Source organism: Ictidomys tridecemlineatus, chromosome 7 (genome assembly GCF_052094955.1).
Source record: "Ictidomys tridecemlineatus isolate mIctTri1 chromosome 7, mIctTri1.hap1, whole genome shotgun sequence".
Taxonomy (NCBI): domain Eukaryota; kingdom Metazoa; phylum Chordata; class Mammalia; order Rodentia; family Sciuridae; genus Ictidomys; species Ictidomys tridecemlineatus.
In genome coordinates, this window is record NC_135483.1 from 131,387,851 (window position 1) to 131,406,242 (window position 18,392).

General features: G+C 34.1%; 1 protein-coding gene across 13 annotated transcripts in view; it reads left to right on the forward strand.

The window, feature by feature from the left end:
• The window catches only part of Slc4a10 (solute carrier family 4 member 10), a 279,064-nt gene that overhangs the window by 102,741 nt on the left and 157,931 nt on the right, over positions 1 to 18,392 (forward strand). For all 13 annotated transcript variants that reach the window (XM_040294372.2, XM_005315743.4, XM_078017496.1 and 10 more), the window contains one exon: positions 4,784 to 4,865. In XM_040294372.2, coding sequence (XP_040150306.2) covers positions 4,784 to 4,865 — 82 coding nt within the window. The remainder of the gene's footprint in view (positions 1 to 4,783; positions 4,866 to 18,392) is intronic.

Here is an 18,392-nt window from a genome sequence, read left to right on the forward strand (position 1 = left end):
GAGCTGATTTTCCTATGTTGAAATATGTCTATTATCTTTTGCCTGAAAATAAGTACATTTGTAAAACATAGAGTCTTAATTTTTATCAAGATTATGTTCCAGAATTTAAAAACATTTTTATATGTAAATAATTTATGATTTTCACCGACACAGAATTTTTAAACTTTATTGGTATAAAACAATATGTGTTAGATACATTGTCCCTCACTTCAGACACCTGACTATAACATCTCTTTAGACTTTCAACAATGCTATTCATTTTATCCTAATAGTTAGGAAAATATTTAACTATATTCCTCTCGTTCCTTTTACTAGTACAGTACCTAATCCTCTGAAGATATTTCTAAGAGATTATTAAACTAATCAGAACAGCTAATTGGAAACATGATACTAAGGTGTGAATGGTATAACTTGTTATGATCTGTTCTTACAGTATTTTAACTGTCTTTAGTATTTTATGAAAAGGAATTAGAAAATATTGTGATTTTTTTTCCTCTTAGACTCCTTTGTCCTGGCCACTTCAAATTAGAGCTTATGGGAATAGTTATCTGTTTTGATTATCCACAACAGATACCTTTATAGTGTTGATTATAATGCCAGTCTCAAAGTAGATTTAAAAAATACTTTTTATTTTCTAATTTCTGAAAATTTACCTGATACACAAAACATAAAAATTTTATATATTAATGGGGCAACATATAATGTTCTAAACTTGTATTCATGAGAGTTCAAGTATGTTACTCTTCTCAATGACTCAGTTCCTTTATTTACTCACTCTGTCAGTGTTGGAAAATGATGTCATTTCTCAGTACCCTCACTACCCCAAAACAAGGCCATCTGAGGTTTTCTAATAGAGATTTTCTTATCTGCCATTCTCTTTTTTTCTTCAGAATATCTTTGAAAATAACAACTCTTCTGGTTTTCCCTTTAAATCTCAGAAAAATAGAGTTCTTATCTCTAATGCTGGTGGCTAAGTCCTTGGATCATTGTCATCTTTTCTGATACTTAGCACAGGGCAATTTTTAAAAATTTCTTTCTTTCCTAGCATCTTCATTCTTGTCTGTATTGGTACCTTCCTTTCATCCATCAGATATGCCAAGGAATCTAAATATTTGAAAAGAAAAAACCCACCAATTTAATTTTGAAAACTCCTATAATTGTAACCCATGTTTGTTTCAATTATTCATTTTGGAAGAGGGAAAATAATCACAAGATATGTCTAGCAACCCATTGGATCCATAATGAGACTGACTTAAGCTAAAACTCCATTGATTACCTGACATCCATAAGGCCCTCTCTGGCTGGTGGACCAAAGTTACAATTTGAGTCTACTGGGGTAAGTATTAAAATTCAAGGCCAGTGTCCAGAAATCCCCCCAAAGTTAGATTATTTTCTTATCCCCAATGTATGGCCACCATGGTAAAACGTGAGAAGTCCCTTTGGAGAGAGCTATAAAAAATACTGTAAGTTTTTGGCAGTGTAGCAGGGTTCTTCCTTAAGTGGATCTGTCCTCTCTCCCTTATAAGGGATTCTGTGCTTGTAAGTTGGCTCCCATATGGGAATTTATTGAAAGGTTGACTTTTTGTTTTGATGATTCAAATTAGACTTCTGTTCACTTGGCTTAGAAACTTTTGGCTTATACAGATAAAAAATTTAGCAGACAGTCCATCTATTTCACTTGTAGGAACACCTCAATCAACTAGCCAGTAACATTGTTCTTTTTGAGTCATACTGTTATTGTTTTGATTCTGTTGGACATATGGTAACCACACCCATCTTGTCTTAGTGATTAATTGCTATTACTTGGCCTTTGCTACTACCCTCTTACCCTGGGATCTAGTTATTCTATCATAATTAGGTATCAAAGACAGTTCAATGACAGCAGTTTCTGTTGTAATTTCTGACCTATGGTGAGAGACCACAGTTATGCTTAAGGATGCTTCATTCCCCTCACAAATTTATTTTTCACAGTCATGGTAAAAGCTGTATCCTCTGGAACCTCCTGGAAACGTGAGCAGGCCTTTGTGATAAATCCAGTCCAACATTCCATTCCCCCTAAGCCATCAGGCACTTTTTCCTCAATAGTATGCTGAAGCAGTTCTGTCATTTAACTTCATTTAGTGTGACCCACCTTTTGGCTTGTGTTTTAGTCAATCAACCATACTGTTAGAGCCCTTTCTAACCCTGGGAACTTTAAAACTGAATATGGAATTTTCTTAGTGCATCTGCATGAATTAATTGAATCCAAGCTACCTCCATATTCCTTCTATCATTATCCCAATCCTTAATTTCCATTCTCACACACATTCTCTAGATTTCTGTTGGTGCAAATTAGAAGAATATTGCAATTATTTTTGAGTATAGGTCAAATGTTCATGGGTCATTTTAAAAAATATTTTTAGATTTTAGATGGACACAGAACCTTTATTTTGTTTATTTAGTTTTTATATGCTAGAGATCAAACCCAGTACCTCACGAGTGCTAGGCAAGTGCTTTACCACTGAGCCACAACCCCAGCCCTGGGTCATGTTTTACATCTCATTTTTTTTGGACCTGTTGGGCCTTAAATCTCATTATAAGCCAAAAAAGCAAAGAGAGTTGATAAGGGGGGTCCTAAGAAGAATCTGTAGTGTTTTGCATGATATGCTCTTCTTCCTCCACTTATTCTCAATAGTTTACCTCATTTACTTCACTGGTTTAGGTTTTGATTTTGACATTTTCCTTATATGTATTCCTTCTTGAGGTTATCAATGATCATATAGTTCAAGTACAAAAACATTGCAAAATAATTTTGTTTCATTTCTCAAAATATATATAGCTTGTCAATTTGGTTCTTCTTTTATTTCTCTTCCCCTTACTCTAATTCTTTTTTTTTTAAAGAGAGAGAGAGAGAGAGAGAGAATTTTTTAATATTTATTTTTTAGTTTTCAGTGGACACAACATCTTCATTTTATTTTTATGTGGTGCTGAGGATGGAACCCAGCACCCTGCGCATGCCAGGCTGCCAGGCGAGCATGCTACCGCTTGAGCCACATCCCCAGCCCCCTTACTCTTATTCTTTATATATCTTATTGGCACAAATTTCCCAAAGCTTGAAACATTGGCTTTTCATTTGTTTTCACTCCCTGTCTGTTTTGTTCATGGTCTTAAATGAGCAATGATTCCTTTTTATCTCTGGATTCCCAGAATCCCCAATTTCAGTAGTATGCATTGTGGTACTCAGTCAAAAGTCATTTTCTTAATGCAATGAAAGCATGTCCATAGGATCTGATGTGTCAAGTTAACTGATGAGAAGAAGAAAAGATTATTTATTCTCCTGCTTCTTTGGCATACTCTGGATTTCAAAGAAGAACAAATTTTTACTTTTTAAAAATAATCATATACTAGAATAGAATTGGAAATAGATCTAGATGCTGGAAGCTTTGTTCATCTTTAGTTTATCTTTTAATTTCTCCTGTTGTGCTTACTGTTCACTTTTAAACCATTTGCTACATGGATATTCACAACCAGATAAAAGTAAAAAATAATTTATATTTCACTTCCTTTAGTATTTTTTAGTTCCATTTATTCCTGTGTGTTAGTCAGCTTTCCATTGCTGTGACAACATACCTGAAAGAAATAATTTTAAAAACAGCAAAGGTTAATTTTGCCTCGTGGTTTTGGAGATTTCAGCCATGGTTATGTGCATGGATCTATTGTTTCTCAGCCTGTGGTGAGGCAGAATATCAATGCAGGGAACATATGGTAGGGTAAACTTCATGGTAGGGGAGTCAGAAAGAGAAGAGGGACCCAGGCGAAAGATTTAGCCTTTGAGGACACACCCCCAAGGACCTACTTCCTCCAATTAAACCTCATTTCCTAAGTTTCCACCACCTCATAGCACATTAAATCATAAACCCGTCAATGGATTAATCCATTCATGAAGTTTTAAAGCCCTTATGATTCAATCACCTTCCAAAAGCCCCAGCTCTGAACACTGCTCCATTGGGTACACAGTCTTTAACATATAAACTTTAGGAGGACATTTTAGATTCAAACCATAACATCCTCTATGGTCAAATTGATTGTACTGATTGATTGTACTAACATAATGCTTTCTCCATTACTTTATTGAGTATCAAGTTAGTGAGTTTATTATTTTTGAGCACGAATGTTCAGAAGACATAGCATTTGCCAAGCCATTCTAATTTGGTAAAATTATATACGGAAACTAAATGAAGGCTTAATGTACTTCATCATAATTCACCATCTAGTTTGAATAAAAAGCATTATACTAAAGCAAAGTAATTAGAGTTGTTGTTTACCTAATGATTGTCTAATAATTGCTTTCAAGGGATTAGTTCAATTTTTAATGGCAGTGGAATCATTTCACCCTGCCATAGCATTAATGGTGTTAATACTTTTCATACTTTCCTTGTGTGGTTCAAAATGTGACCTTGTTAATAAGAATTCTTTATCAGAGATAAAGATGTATGTTACTAAATTGATGGGATAGCTGTTTGTTTCCTGTTTTTCATTTCACTAGCAAATGATGCCAATGGGAATGTTTATATACCACCAATATTATGAAAAATCAGATGATATTCCTTAGTGAATATATGGTGAAATTAATTTTAGTCTCTTTTCTAAAATCCACACTTGATAATCTAATGGGCTACTAATGTACAAATGGATTTAAGTGACTGAATTAAGCCCCTAAATATTAGAGCATATTAAGTCTTATTTTTTGAAGATAAACTATAAGATAAATTATATTTATTTAATCTTTTTCTCCATTCTACAGAGAAATGATGAAGAAGCAGTTGTGGATAGAGGCGGTACTCGTTCTATTCTCAAAACACACTTTGAGAAAGAAGATTTAGAAGGTAAGATATTGTTTCTCTTGGAACAGTTATTGTTGTGCCTTCCAAAGTATTTCAAAGACAAATGTGAAGTTTGTTGCATCGTGGAGAATTGCAAAAGTTGAATTCAAAGTGATGTTGGTGTGTAGATAGAGGGGTAGATATGACAGTTTTGGAGAGCCAATAAGCAGATCTGCAACAATGAGAAGCATTTGTTCTTGTAACAGACACTTACTAGACCAATACTGTATTCTAGGCCTGTGTTGTGTGCCCATCTTTCAATAATTCTTGCTTGAAGGAATTGTAATCAATCGGGAACAAAAAGAAAAAAAAAACAATGGTAGATCAGCATATCAAGTGTAATGGGAGGTGAATATAGGACAGGTGGGGTACCTACCTACAGAGTAGACTGTCTCTGACAGAGAGTTAAAGACAATTGATATACTGGTTTTAGTCAGATATGAATGAGAGAAACACGGAGCACCATTTATGTGTGTTCTCTTTAATAGGAAGAGGGCAGATAATTTAACTGGGAGATAGTGTGGTCTAGTGGTTAGCTGCATAGACTCTGACACCAGAATGTACTGCATTCAAATATCAGTTCTGCCCCTAGTTGCTGTGAAACTTCCAGCCACTAAGTTATCTCCTCTGTATCTCATTTTTCTCAACGGTGAAAATATTGATAATAATGGGTATTTCTTAAAGTCTTAATGAGAATTAAGGGAAAATGCTTGTAATAGAACCTGGAATAAAAGTTACAAAAATATTGACAATTATTGTTATAGTCCAGTTAAAGGTATATATAGCATTAGCTTATGTTTATTTTTAACTTGTAATTTTTACTAATGAGATAAAGGTATATAGTATTTGCCATATTTAATTGAAAAGTGAAAGCCACTTAATCATTTTTTATTATTCTTTTTTTAATTCTAATTTGTTGTATATGAGAGTAGAATGCATTATAATTCATATTACACATATAGAGCACAATTTTTCACATTTCTGCTTGTACACAAAGTATAGTCACACCATTGTGCCTTTATACATGTACTTAGGGTAATGATGTTCATCTCATTGCACCGTGTTTTTTCTACCCTCTTGAGGCCTCCCTACCCTCCTTTCCCTTTGCTCTATGTAGAGTTATCTAAATCTCCCATGTTCTCCCGTAGCCCCATTGTGAATCAGCATCCTTATATTAGAGAAAACATTTGACATATGTTTTTTTTGGGATTGGCTAACTTCACTTAGCATTATATTATTCTCTAACTCCATCCATTTACCTGGAAATGCCATGATTTTACTCTTTTTTTATTGCTGAGTAATATTCCATTGTGTCTATATGCCACATTTTTTTTTATCCATTCATCTATTGATTGGCATGTAGGTTGGTTCCACAGTTTAGGTATTGTGAATTGTGCTGCTATAAACATTGATGTGACTCTGTCCCTGTAGTATGTTTTTTAAAAATCCTTTGAGTATAGACCAGGGAGTGGGATAAGCAGGGTCAAATGGTGAAACCCACTTAATCTTAAGTACAAGTTATCAGGGAGAGCTCCTAATAATTCACTGGGAATGGAACCACCATTTGACCCAGCTATTGCCCTTCTCGGACTATTCCCTGAAGACCTTAAAAGAGCGTACTACTAGGACACTGCCACATTGATGTTCATAGCAGCACAATTCACAATAGCTAGACTGTGGAACCAACCCAGATGCCCTTCAATAGATGATTGGATAAAAAAATGTGGCATTTATACACCATGGAGTATTACGCAGCACTAAAAAATGACAAAATCATGGAATTTGCAGGGAAATGGATGGCACTAGAGCAGATTATGCTAAGTGAAGCTAGCCAATCCCTAAAAAACAATGCCAAATGTCTTCTTTGATATAATGAGAACAACTAAGAACAGAGTAGGGAGGAAGAGCAGGAGGAAAAGATTAACATTAAACAGAGACATGAGGTGGGAGGGAAAGAGAGAGAAAAGGGAAATTGCATGGAAATGGAAGGAGACCCTCATTGTTACACAAAATTACATATAAGAGGTTGTGAGGGGAATGGGAAAATAAACAAGAAGAGAAATGAATTACAGTAGATGGGGTAGAGAGAGAAGATGGGAGGGGAGGGGAGGGGGGATTAGTAGAGGATAGGAAAGGTAGCAGAATACAACAGTTACTAATATGGCATTATGTAAAAATGTGGATGTATAACCGATGTGATTCTGCAATCTGTATTTGGAGTAAAAATGGGTGTTCATAACCCACTTGAATCTAATGTATGAAATATGATATGTCAAGAGCTTTGTAATGTTTTGAACAACCAATAAAAAATTAAAAATAAATAAATAAATATAAGTAATAATAATATTACAAAAAAAAAAGAAAACCTTTAGGGGGCTGAGGTTGTGGCTCAGTGGTAGAGCGCTTGCCTAGCATTTGTGAGGCACTAAGTTTGATTCTCAGCACTGCATATAAATAAGTAAAATAAAAGTCCGATGTGATTCTGCAATCTGTATTTGGGGTAAAAATGGGAGTTCATAACCCACTTGAATCTAATGTATGAAATATGATATGTCAAGAGCTTTGTAATGTTTTGAACAACCAATTAAAAAATATATATAAAGGAAAAAAGTCCATTGATAATTAAAAAGTATTTTTAAAAAAGAGCTTTAGTAATATAGATAATGTAAAATAATTTTTAAAAATGAAATCGAGTTAGGAATTGCCTTTTGTAGACAAATATTTCTAATAAATATAAAATCTTTGAATTAAGATTCTAAATTTGAAAAATTTTATTTCTCAGGGTTTGTCTATATTTTTAGCTAATAATTTTTCCTGGTGTAAGTTAACATCCTGAGTACAGCTTGTAGAAATGCCAGGTGGTTAAAAATATCTATAAAGTCTCAGGTGTAATATATTTAGTGGAAAATGATCACCTGCTCAATAACAACAGCTTGGTGTGATATATTAGTTAATTTATTCACATATATTATATTCTGATGAATGATATGACATTGATATGACATGTATAATTTCTCTCCCTTTGAATCTATTTCTTTTTTTGTTTTATATGTTATTTTTTTGGGGTGGGTTCTGGGGTTTGAACTCAGGGGTAATTTACCACTGAATCAAATCCCTAGTCATTTTTATTTATTGGAGACAGGGTCTCACTAAGTTGCTTAGGATCTCACTAAGTTGCTGAGGCTGGCTTTAAACTTGGGATCCTCCTGCCCCTGCGGCCAGAGCTCCTGGGATTACAGACATGCAGCACCACGCCCAGCTTAACATATATCTTATACCATCTTTATTTCTTCTATAACCTAAAATCAAGAGCTTACATTTGATTAGATTTTGTTCACCTTCTATTTTTGTACATCATGCAGTCAGTAAATTCTCTGAATCTTTCTCAGTGATATCTCTTCCCCTTCCCTTCTTTCCATTCCTATTGCTCCAGTTTTTTTCTCTTATGTATACTATGTCCTGTATCTTTCCCCCAATCCAGTTTCCTTAATATTTCCAAAATGTTCTATGTAAGCCTATTTCTGTTTCCTGTGGTAAAATGTAGTGAAGGACATAGAATCCCTATAATTAGACAACCTAAGGATTCTGAACAAAGAGAAAGTTGTTGAGGTTAACCAGTTTTTTATCACTGGGCTCCCATGTCAGGTTTTCATATTATCCACAGTATAATACTATAAAAGAGAAATACATTAATACTCTTTTAGCTTTTCTTTTATGTTCTCTCTAGGGATAATGTGGCCAGATGTAGAATGCAGATTTCCTAGTTAAACTTGAGTTTATATAAACTTGAGTTTTTATAATGAATAGTAATAATAGGTATATTCTCTGCCATATTTTTATTTACTATTATTTTACTGCAAAATATGGAGACCAGCGTAATGGACTTTAGAATGAATCATTAATATTCCCTTTCAAGATTTTGGGCTTTTATTATTTCCAAAGTCAGTGAAGTTCCTTTCCAGGCATTATCTCAGCTGAAATTATACTGACTCTTGTGTATGAAAGAAGCCTCCCCTGTGACATACTGAATTCAATAAATGTTCAATGCAATGGCACAAAATCCTGGCCCCTTTGCCTCAATTTGGGACAACTCTGAAGGGCTGTCCCAACTTTTAAGTTTCCCTATGGAACCAATTGAAGGCTTATTGTAATTGCACTATAATTCAGCTTTTCCCCATACCAAACCTCATATCCTCTATCTTTCACAGGAATTATTGCTCACAGTTCTCTTCACAAAAACTCCCTGAACAGAAATCTGTGCCTCAGAGTACATTTTCTAGGGGATCTGATCCTCCCATCGATCATTTCCCTGGCACCCAAGTGGTACCAACAGACACAGTTGGTATTTTGGCATTGATTCTTTAGCCCTGGGGTTAAGAAACATTATGGTGTGTTAGAGGACTCTAAAACTATTTGATTTGGCTATGACAGTAAATGAAAATCAATATTGTATCAGAAGAAGAATGTCAGAGATTAGTGCCACCTTTAAAGACATGAGGTATGCATTTTTGGCTACAAAAGAAACCTGTTAAATGCTGAAGGATGATAGTGGACTACTTTGGATTCAACCAAGTTTAGCACAATTGTAGCTGCTGTATAAGATGTGGAATATTTGCTAGAGCAGATTAACATGGCCTTAGCTGTTGATCTGGAACATACATCCCCCTATTACTATCAATAGGAGTACCAGAAGTGGGAAACAAAAGTCTCTAGGGAAGTACTACAGTATACACTTACGTTCTTGTTCAGAGACTATGTTTTACTCTCCTACCTTTTTTCCTAAGAGTCTAAAAGGATTCTGATGTTCTGCAGGACATCACATTGGCTCAATCTATTGATTTGTCTTGGTAAGACAAATCTAGAATCTGTCTTCCAGTAAATAATTTAAAAGAACATGGAAGGGAGTGTAAAACTATACTGAGCCTGAAACTCCAGGGTGGATGGGTGGCTAGGTAGAGGCAGTTTACACATAGGCCCAATGGAAATAACCAAATTCCCCCTCAGTTAATCTTCTTTACCTCAGTTCTCCCTTCATTGCTCATTCTTGGTCTGATTTTTCTCAGAAGAGATGCCTGTATTTTGAAAATGTTTAATAGTATTTTATTTTTTCAGATATGGCTATTGTATCTTCCTCAGGCATAAGGGAATGCTAATGAAGAAGTCATTAAAAGTAGTAAGTCCTATTAACTAATTAGATGATCATAAAGAAAATTCAATAGCTGAATGTGATAGTATATCATCATAGCCATTTTGACTGAACTAATTAATTTCCAATCAAGGCAATATTGTCCAACAACTGGATCATTTTGTTATAATTTAAAAATGTTTTGGTGGCAAAAATGCAATCATAATGTACAATTTACCACCATGAGTGTATTCATATTGCTGTGCAATCGATCTCTAGAACTTTTTCATCTTGCAAAACTGAAACAGTACACAAATAACTCGCTGTTCCACTTTCTATTTCTGTGAATTTGACTATTTATACAATTGGAATAATATAATATTTGTCATTTTGTGACTGGCTTTTTTTCACTTAACATAATGTCCCCAAGTTTTCTTTATACTGTAGCATATCTTAGAATCTCCTCCCTTTAGAAGACTAAGTAATATTTTATTGTATTTGCCGTATTTTCCCCATCTGTTCAACTGTTGATAGACTTTTAAGTTGCTTCTACCTTTTGGCTATTGTGAATAGTGTTGCTATGAACATGGATATGAAAATATCTCTTTGAAGTCATTGTCTTGATTCTTTTGAATATATACCTACATGTAGAATCTCTGGATCATGTGCTAATTCTAATTTTTAAATTTTTTGGAGAAATTTTTATACTGTTTTCAACAGTAGCTACACCATTTTATATTTCCACTAACAGTGCACAAGAATTCCATTTTCTTCACATGCTGGTTAACATTTGTTATTTTCTGATGTGTGTGTGTGTGTGTGTGTGTGTGTTTGTGTGTGTGTGTTTAATTTTTTTAAGTTGTAGATGAACATAATATCTTTATTTTTTTTAATGTGGTACCAAGATTTGAATCCAGTGCCTCACACATGCAAGGCAAGTGATCTACCACTGAGCTATAACCCCGGTCTTGTGTGTTTTAATAGTAGTTGTCCCATTGGATGTGGGGTACCACTTCATTGTGGTTTTGATTTGCATTTCCCTGAAATTAGTGATAGTGTACATCTTTTCATGCACTTTGTGCCCATTTGTAAATCTACTTGGAGAAATGTTTATTCACATTTTTTTGTATATTTTTAATAGGCAGAGGACTTGACTTGGATAGATATTTAACCCTATTGAAAATTTTAAAATATAAAAATAAGTAGTTTTTTATTATTAAGTTGTAGAAGTTCTTTATATATTCTAGTTATTAACCCACTTTTAGACATATGATTTACAATTCTTTTCTTCTATTCTGTAGATTGCCTTTTCACTCTTGGCTGTATTTTTCACTACAAAGAAATCTTTAATTTTGATGCAGTCCAGTTTATACATTTTAATACTATTTCTTGTACTTTTGGAGCCAAATGTAGGAATTTTTTTTTGTAAATAACTATTGTAAAACTTTTATGTTTTCTTCTAAGAAGTTTTGGTTTTGGGGAAAATAGTTTTCTTTGCTGTAACTAAAAGACCTGACAAGAACAATTTTAGAGGAGGAAAAGTTTATTTTGGGGCTCACAATTTTGGAGGTCTCGATCCATAGATGGCTGACTCCATTGCTCTGGGCTCAAGATGGGGCAGAACATCCTGGCAGAAGAGTGTGGTGAAGGAAAGTAGCTCAGGACATTGCACCAGGAAGGGGGAGGGAGGGAGAGAGGGAGGGAGGGAGAGAGGGAGGGAAGGGAGAGAGAAAGGTGGGGGGATGAGGAGAGAGAGAGAGAGAGAGAGAGAGAAAGAGATCTCAATGAAGACAAAATATTAACTTCAAAGGCATGCCACCAGGGACCTACCTCCTTCAGCCATACATTACCTGCCTATAATTACCACTAAATTAATCCCTATCAGAAGATTAATGCACTGACTAGGTCAAACTTTTATAATCCAATCATTTAATTTCTAAACTTTTTTTCTATTATCACACATGAACTTTTAGGTGACAACTAATATCTAAATTATAACAGGGAGGATAATGGGGATTAAACTTACAACATGCTAAGCAAGTGCTCTACCACTAAGCTACACCTCAGTCTTTTGTTTTATTTTATTTTGAGACAAGGTCTCAGGAAGTTGTCCAGGCTGTCTTTGAACTTGTGATCCTTCTGCCTCAGCCTCCTGAATTATAGGAGTGTATCACTAAACCTGACTCTTCTAAGGGATTTAAAGTTTTGAATTTTATGTTTAGGTTTTTGATCCATTTTGAGTTAATGTTTGTACATAGTAAAGATGACTGTATTCTTACTAACATATTCCTTTATTTCCTAACATTACATACCTCTTACAACCTGCAGTCCTACCTATGAGTTCAATTTCCCCCAAATCATTGATTTACAGAGGACTCATTCAGAGAAAGAAAATGCCATTTCTCATGAATTTAATAAGCATTTCCAACATAATTCCTGCTATTTTTTTTTACAATATAAGAACATAGTAAATTAGTAAAACCTTAGGAACATTATTGCTAACTTCCTATTCAAAAACATTTGATGCTGCTTTATACAAAAATGATACTTTCTCATTTCCTCCTTTTGCTAATGTTTCCCTCTATAGATATAGAATGCTCAATCTGGCCATCCAGGAGTGTTACCTGATCCCTCCCAGGAGAGAAGTTGCCTTCCTACTATAAACTTCTGTTTCTGATTTTGTATGTTTTCTTATATTATTGTTTTGTACACATCTGTGTATCTTTAAATATTATCTTTCTTATTTGATTAGAAGCTCTTTGAGGGAAAAATTTTCATTTTAAACATCTTTGTATTTTCCCCTAGCATCTAAACTAGATAGGCACTAAAAAAAATATGTTGTGTTGATTTTTACTTATATATAATTCAATGATATATCACTAATCATATAACAAATTTATGCAATATAATTTAGGAGTATAATTAGTGGTTATCAAATATTTAGTTATCTTTCAAATATTTAATATTTAAACACAGGAGTAATTATATTGCACTATATTAACATAAATCTAGTTACATTTTATTTAATTCACTTATCATTATTATTTTTATATGGGATCTTATTATGTTGTCGAAGTTGGTTTTGAACCTGTGGGCTAAAGCGATCCTTCTGCCTTAGCCTCTCAAGCCGCTGTGACTCTAGGTATGCACTGTAATGCCTGACTAATCTAATTGCATTTTAATGTGATATTCAAGAATTCATAAATGTATAATTTTAATTGAAAAGTTAAATTAATTATTAATTCTGGCTTTGTTAATTAAATAAATAACTTTAACCTTATTGCTGTTTAGTAAATATCAAAATACATATGTCATAGATTTTACAGATAAAATTATATTCCTATCTTGACATTAGTTTTGTATTCCATTTGGGAAAAACAAAATTCTATTTGAGTATTTCCTTTGCTGGCTACCTAATATATTAAAGACCCACAGTCCAAAGATAATATAAATAAAACACCCAGCATAAAGCTTCTGCACAACTTAGCTCTGTCAGAGATGGTACTTCTGCTTTCCTTATTTCATCCAATACATTCTCAAGCTCTGAAAGAGAATCAAGATTGTCTTTTGACCATAATTAATATGATTTTAAAAGTGTTTTTCATCACAAATCTAAAACAACAAGTATTGATTATATAATCATGAGATGGTATTTTATGACTAAACTAGTTTAAAAATAAAGAAAAGAAAAACCTAAAGATTAGAGATGGACTTTTACCTTAAAACTTCTACCTCTAAAACTTTATGCCAAAGATCAGCAAAAAGTATAGCCCAGGAACCAAATATGGCCTGCCATCTCTGTTTGTATGGCCTATGAACAAAGAATGATTTTTACATTTAAAAATGTACAATGTTGCCAAGGCCAATGTCTCGGCTTCGCACCAGAATCACAAGCCACCACACACCTTTGCAGGTTCAAACAGCAATTCTTTATTCCCACTCTCACACCGCCTCCACACAGGTCCAGGGGCAATCCCGTTCTGCTGTCTCCCGCACAATTCACCTACTCCACGAGGCTATCTCCAAATCCCATTTCAATCTCACGAGAACTCAACGGGATCAAGCAGCAGAAACACCCTAATCCCAGCAATAATCTTCAACTTCCAACTTCCCTAAAACCCATTATCTTAAACTGGCAACGCCTTAAACTCAAGGAGCCGGTTACTTCCTCAAACCTGATCAGCTCTAAACCTGGATCCGCCTTGGTCCTTGAGCAAGGTCACCTTATTAAAGCATGCATGCAATGTCCCATTGAATGTCCTCTAAGCAGCATGGGGTACGCTTGGCAAGGAAATTTCGATGCGTCATTCCTACTTGGTAATGGCCCTCAGCACAATGTAAAAATATAAAATTTAAAAGTGTAAACGCCCCCAAGAAAATAGTAATATTTAAAATATTTTAATTTATACATTGTAGTTATTCATAATATTAGGGTTCATTTTGACATATTATACAATCATGAAATATAATTTGCTCCAGTTCAGTCCTGCATACCTCCCTCTTTCTTTTCCCTTTCATCTATTCTACAGAACTTGATGTCTCTCTCTCTCTCTCTTTTTTTTTTTTTTGTACTGGGGATGGAATGGAGGGGTTCTTTACCACTGAGCTACATCCCCAGCCCTTTTTGTTTTTTATTTTGAGACAGGGTCTCACTAAGTTGCTAAGGTTAGTTTCCAACTTGTGATCCTCCTGGCTTAGCTTCCTGAGAATTGTAGGCATGTACTACTGGGATTGTAGGCATGTACTACTGGCTAGTTTACAGGTCTTTCTTTTGCCTGCTTAGTAATTAGTATTTTTAAAATTTCTGCATTACAGATATACATAAAGGTGAAATTCACTGTGGTTTATTTGTGTATGTATATAGGATAGTTTGGTTGGTTTCATTCTAATGTTCCTCCCTTTCCCTGTTTCTCCTCCTTCCCCCTCAAACCCCTTTATTTACTTCACTGATCTCTCTTCTGTATTCATGCAATTCTATCTCTTTCTCTCTCTCTCTCTCTTTCTGTCTCTCTCTTTCTCTCTCTCACACACACATACACACACACACTTATTTTGGTCTAGATTCTGCATATGAGAGAAAAAAACATATATATGACTCTTGACTTCTGGGTCTGACTTTTTTAACTTAGCTTGATATTCTCCAATCTATTTACCAGCAAATGTCATAATTTTATTTTTCTTTATGACTGAGTAAAACTCCATTACGTATATATACTACATTTTCTTTAACCATTCATTTGTTGATGAGCTTCTGGGCTATTACACACCTTGGCTATTGTGAATGCAGTTCTATAAACAGTGATGTGACTGTGTTCCTATAGTATGTTGATTTTAATTTTTTTTTGGATATATATCAAGGAGAGGGATAGCTGGGTCACATGATGCCTTCATTCCTAGTTTTTTTTTTTTTTTTTTGAGGAATGTCCATACTGTTTTCCAGAGTGGTTGTACTAATTTGCAGTCCCACAAACAATGTATAAATGTGTCTTTTCCCCTATCAAGAATATAAATAAATATTTTTCACCAATATTTATTTATATTTTTGATAATTGCCATTCTGACTAAATTGAGATGAAATTTCAATGTAGTTTTGATTTGTATTTTCTTTAGTCTCCCAAGTTCCTGGGATTGCTGAAGATGTTGAACATTTTTTCATATATTTGTTGGTCATTTGTATTTCTTCTTTTGAGAAGTATCTGTATAGTTTAGTACTTTTGCCTGCTTATTAATTAGATTATTTGTGGGGTTGTTTTTGGCGGTTATTTTTGTTTTGGGTTCTTTATGTATCTGAATATTAATCTTTTGCCAGTGAAGCAGATGGCAAAGATCTCCCATTCTATAGTCTCTCTCTTTGTGTCCTAATTGTTTCCTTTGCTGTGCAGAAGTTTTTTAATTTTATGCCATCCCATTTACTGATTTTTTTTCTTGTGCTTATAAGTTTTATTAAGGAATCCAGTGCCTGTGCCAATGTATTGGAGTGTTGGGCCTACATTTTATTCTAGCAGTTGTAGAGTTTTTGGTCTAATTCCTAGGTCTTTGATCCACTTTGAGTTGGCTTTGGGGCAGGGTAAGAGATAGGAATCAAGTGTTTTTTGTTTTTTGGTTTTTTTTGGTACCAGGGATTAAACTCAGGGGCCCTTAAACACTGAGTCCCATCCTCAGACCTCTTTTTTATTTTATTTTTTAAGTTTTGAGACAGGGTCTCACTAAGTTGCTTAGGGCCTCTCTAAACTGGTGAGGCTGGCTTTGAACTTGTGATCCTCCTGCTTTAGTCTCCCAAGTTCCTGGGATTGATTACAAGTGTGCACCACCACACCCAGTGGGATCAAGTTTCATTTTTCTACATATGGAAATGCAGTTTTCCTAGCACCAGTTGTTAAAATGTCTTTTTTCCAATGTTTTTTTTTTTTTTTTTTTTTTTTTGGTACCTTTGCTAAATATCAGATGACTGTATCTATGTGGATTTTTCTCTCTGCCTTCCATTCTGTTCCACTAGTCTTCTTGTCTGTTTTGCTACCAATACCTTCCATTTTTGTTACTATAATTCTGTAATATAATTTGAGGTCTGGTATTGTGGTATCTCCGATATTGCTCTTTTTGCTTGGGATTGCTTTAGCTATTTTGGGTCTCTTATTCTTCCAAATGAATTTTAGAAGAATGTGATTAGTATTTTGATAGAATTGCATTGAATCTGTGTATTGCTTTTGGTAGTATGGCCATTTTGATAATATTAATGCTGCCTGTCCAAGAACATGGGTGGTTTTTCACTCTTCTTCAGCTTATATCTTCAGTGTTCTATGTTCTACAATTTCATTGTAGAGGTCTTTCACCTCCTTGGTTAGATTTATTCCTAAGAGTTTTATTTGTATTTTATTTTTAATTTCTTTTTAGGTTTTTATGAATGTGATAGAATCCTAGTTCTTTCCCCTCAGATTTCTATTGTAGTATAAGAAAGAAATTGATTTATATATATGGATCCTGTATCCTACTACTTTCTGAAATAGGTTTATTTCCTCCAGAAGTCTTCTGGTGGAGTTTTACACATCTTCTAAATGTAGGATCTTGTCATCAGCAAACAGAAATAACTTGAATTCTTTTTTTCCTATTTGTATCCCTTCAATTTCCTTTTCTTACCTGATTGTTCTGAGTAGGGTTCCAAGGACTGTGTTGAATAGGAGTGGTGAGAGTAGATATCCTTATCTTGTTTCTGTTTTTAGAGAAAATGCTTTCAGTTTTTTCTCCATTTAGTATGATGCTGACCTTCAGTTCGTCATATATAGCCTTAATAATGTTGAGGTAAGTTTCTTCTATTCCTGTTTCTCTGGTGTTTTAAACATGATGGGTTCTGGACTCTGTCAACTGCTTTTTCTCCATCTGTTGGGAAAATCATGTGATTCTTGCCCTTACATCTATTTATGTGGTGAATTACATTTATTGAATCAAACTTGCATCCCTGTGATGAAACACATGTAATCATGGTTCATGATCTTTTAAATAAGTTATTTTGATGTGGTTTGGAAATATTTCTTTAAGAATTTTTGCATCTATAATCATCATGGATACTGGTCTGAAGTTTTCTTTCCTTAATGTGTCTTTGTCTGCTTTGGTATCAGGGTTATACTGGCTTCACACAATTAATTTTGCAGTGTTCCTTTCTTTTCTTTTTCATAGAATGATTTAAAGAAGCTAGACATTAGTTCAAAGGTCTGGTAGAATTTGGCTGAGGATCTATATGTTTCGTAGCTTCTCTTTGTTGCTAGGATTTTAGCAGCTGCTTCAACTTCGTTGCTTGATATGGGTATATTGAAGCTTTCTATAGCCTCATGGTTCAACTCAGGTAGATAATATGTCTTCAAGAATTTGTCATATCTTCAAGATTTTTCTAGTTTATTAGAGTGTAAGCTTTCAGAATAGTTTCTAATGACCCTCTGGATGTCAGAAGTATCTGTGGAGATATCTCCCTTTTCATCACTAATTTTGTTCATTTTGGTCTTCTCTTCTTTTTGTTAGTTTGGCTAAGTGTTTATCAATTTTGTTTATCTTTTCAAAGAACCAACTCTTTGTTTCATTTGTCCTTTGTATATTTTTTATTCTCAATCTTATTAATTTTAGCTTTGATCTTAATTATTTCATGTCTTCTACTGGTTTGGGTATTAGTTTATTCTTCTTTTTTGAGGGCCTTGACGTATATCATCAGATTATTCATTTGGTATTTTTTTAAATGTAGGAATTCAGTGCAATAAATTTTCCTCTTAGAACAGCCTCTTAGAACTGTCACAGATATTTAATATCTTGTATAACTATTCTCATTTGTTTCTATAATCTATTTATTTGTTTATTTATTTACAGTCTTTCCTTATTTCTTCTGTGATCCATTCCTCATTCAAAAGTGTATTATTTAATAT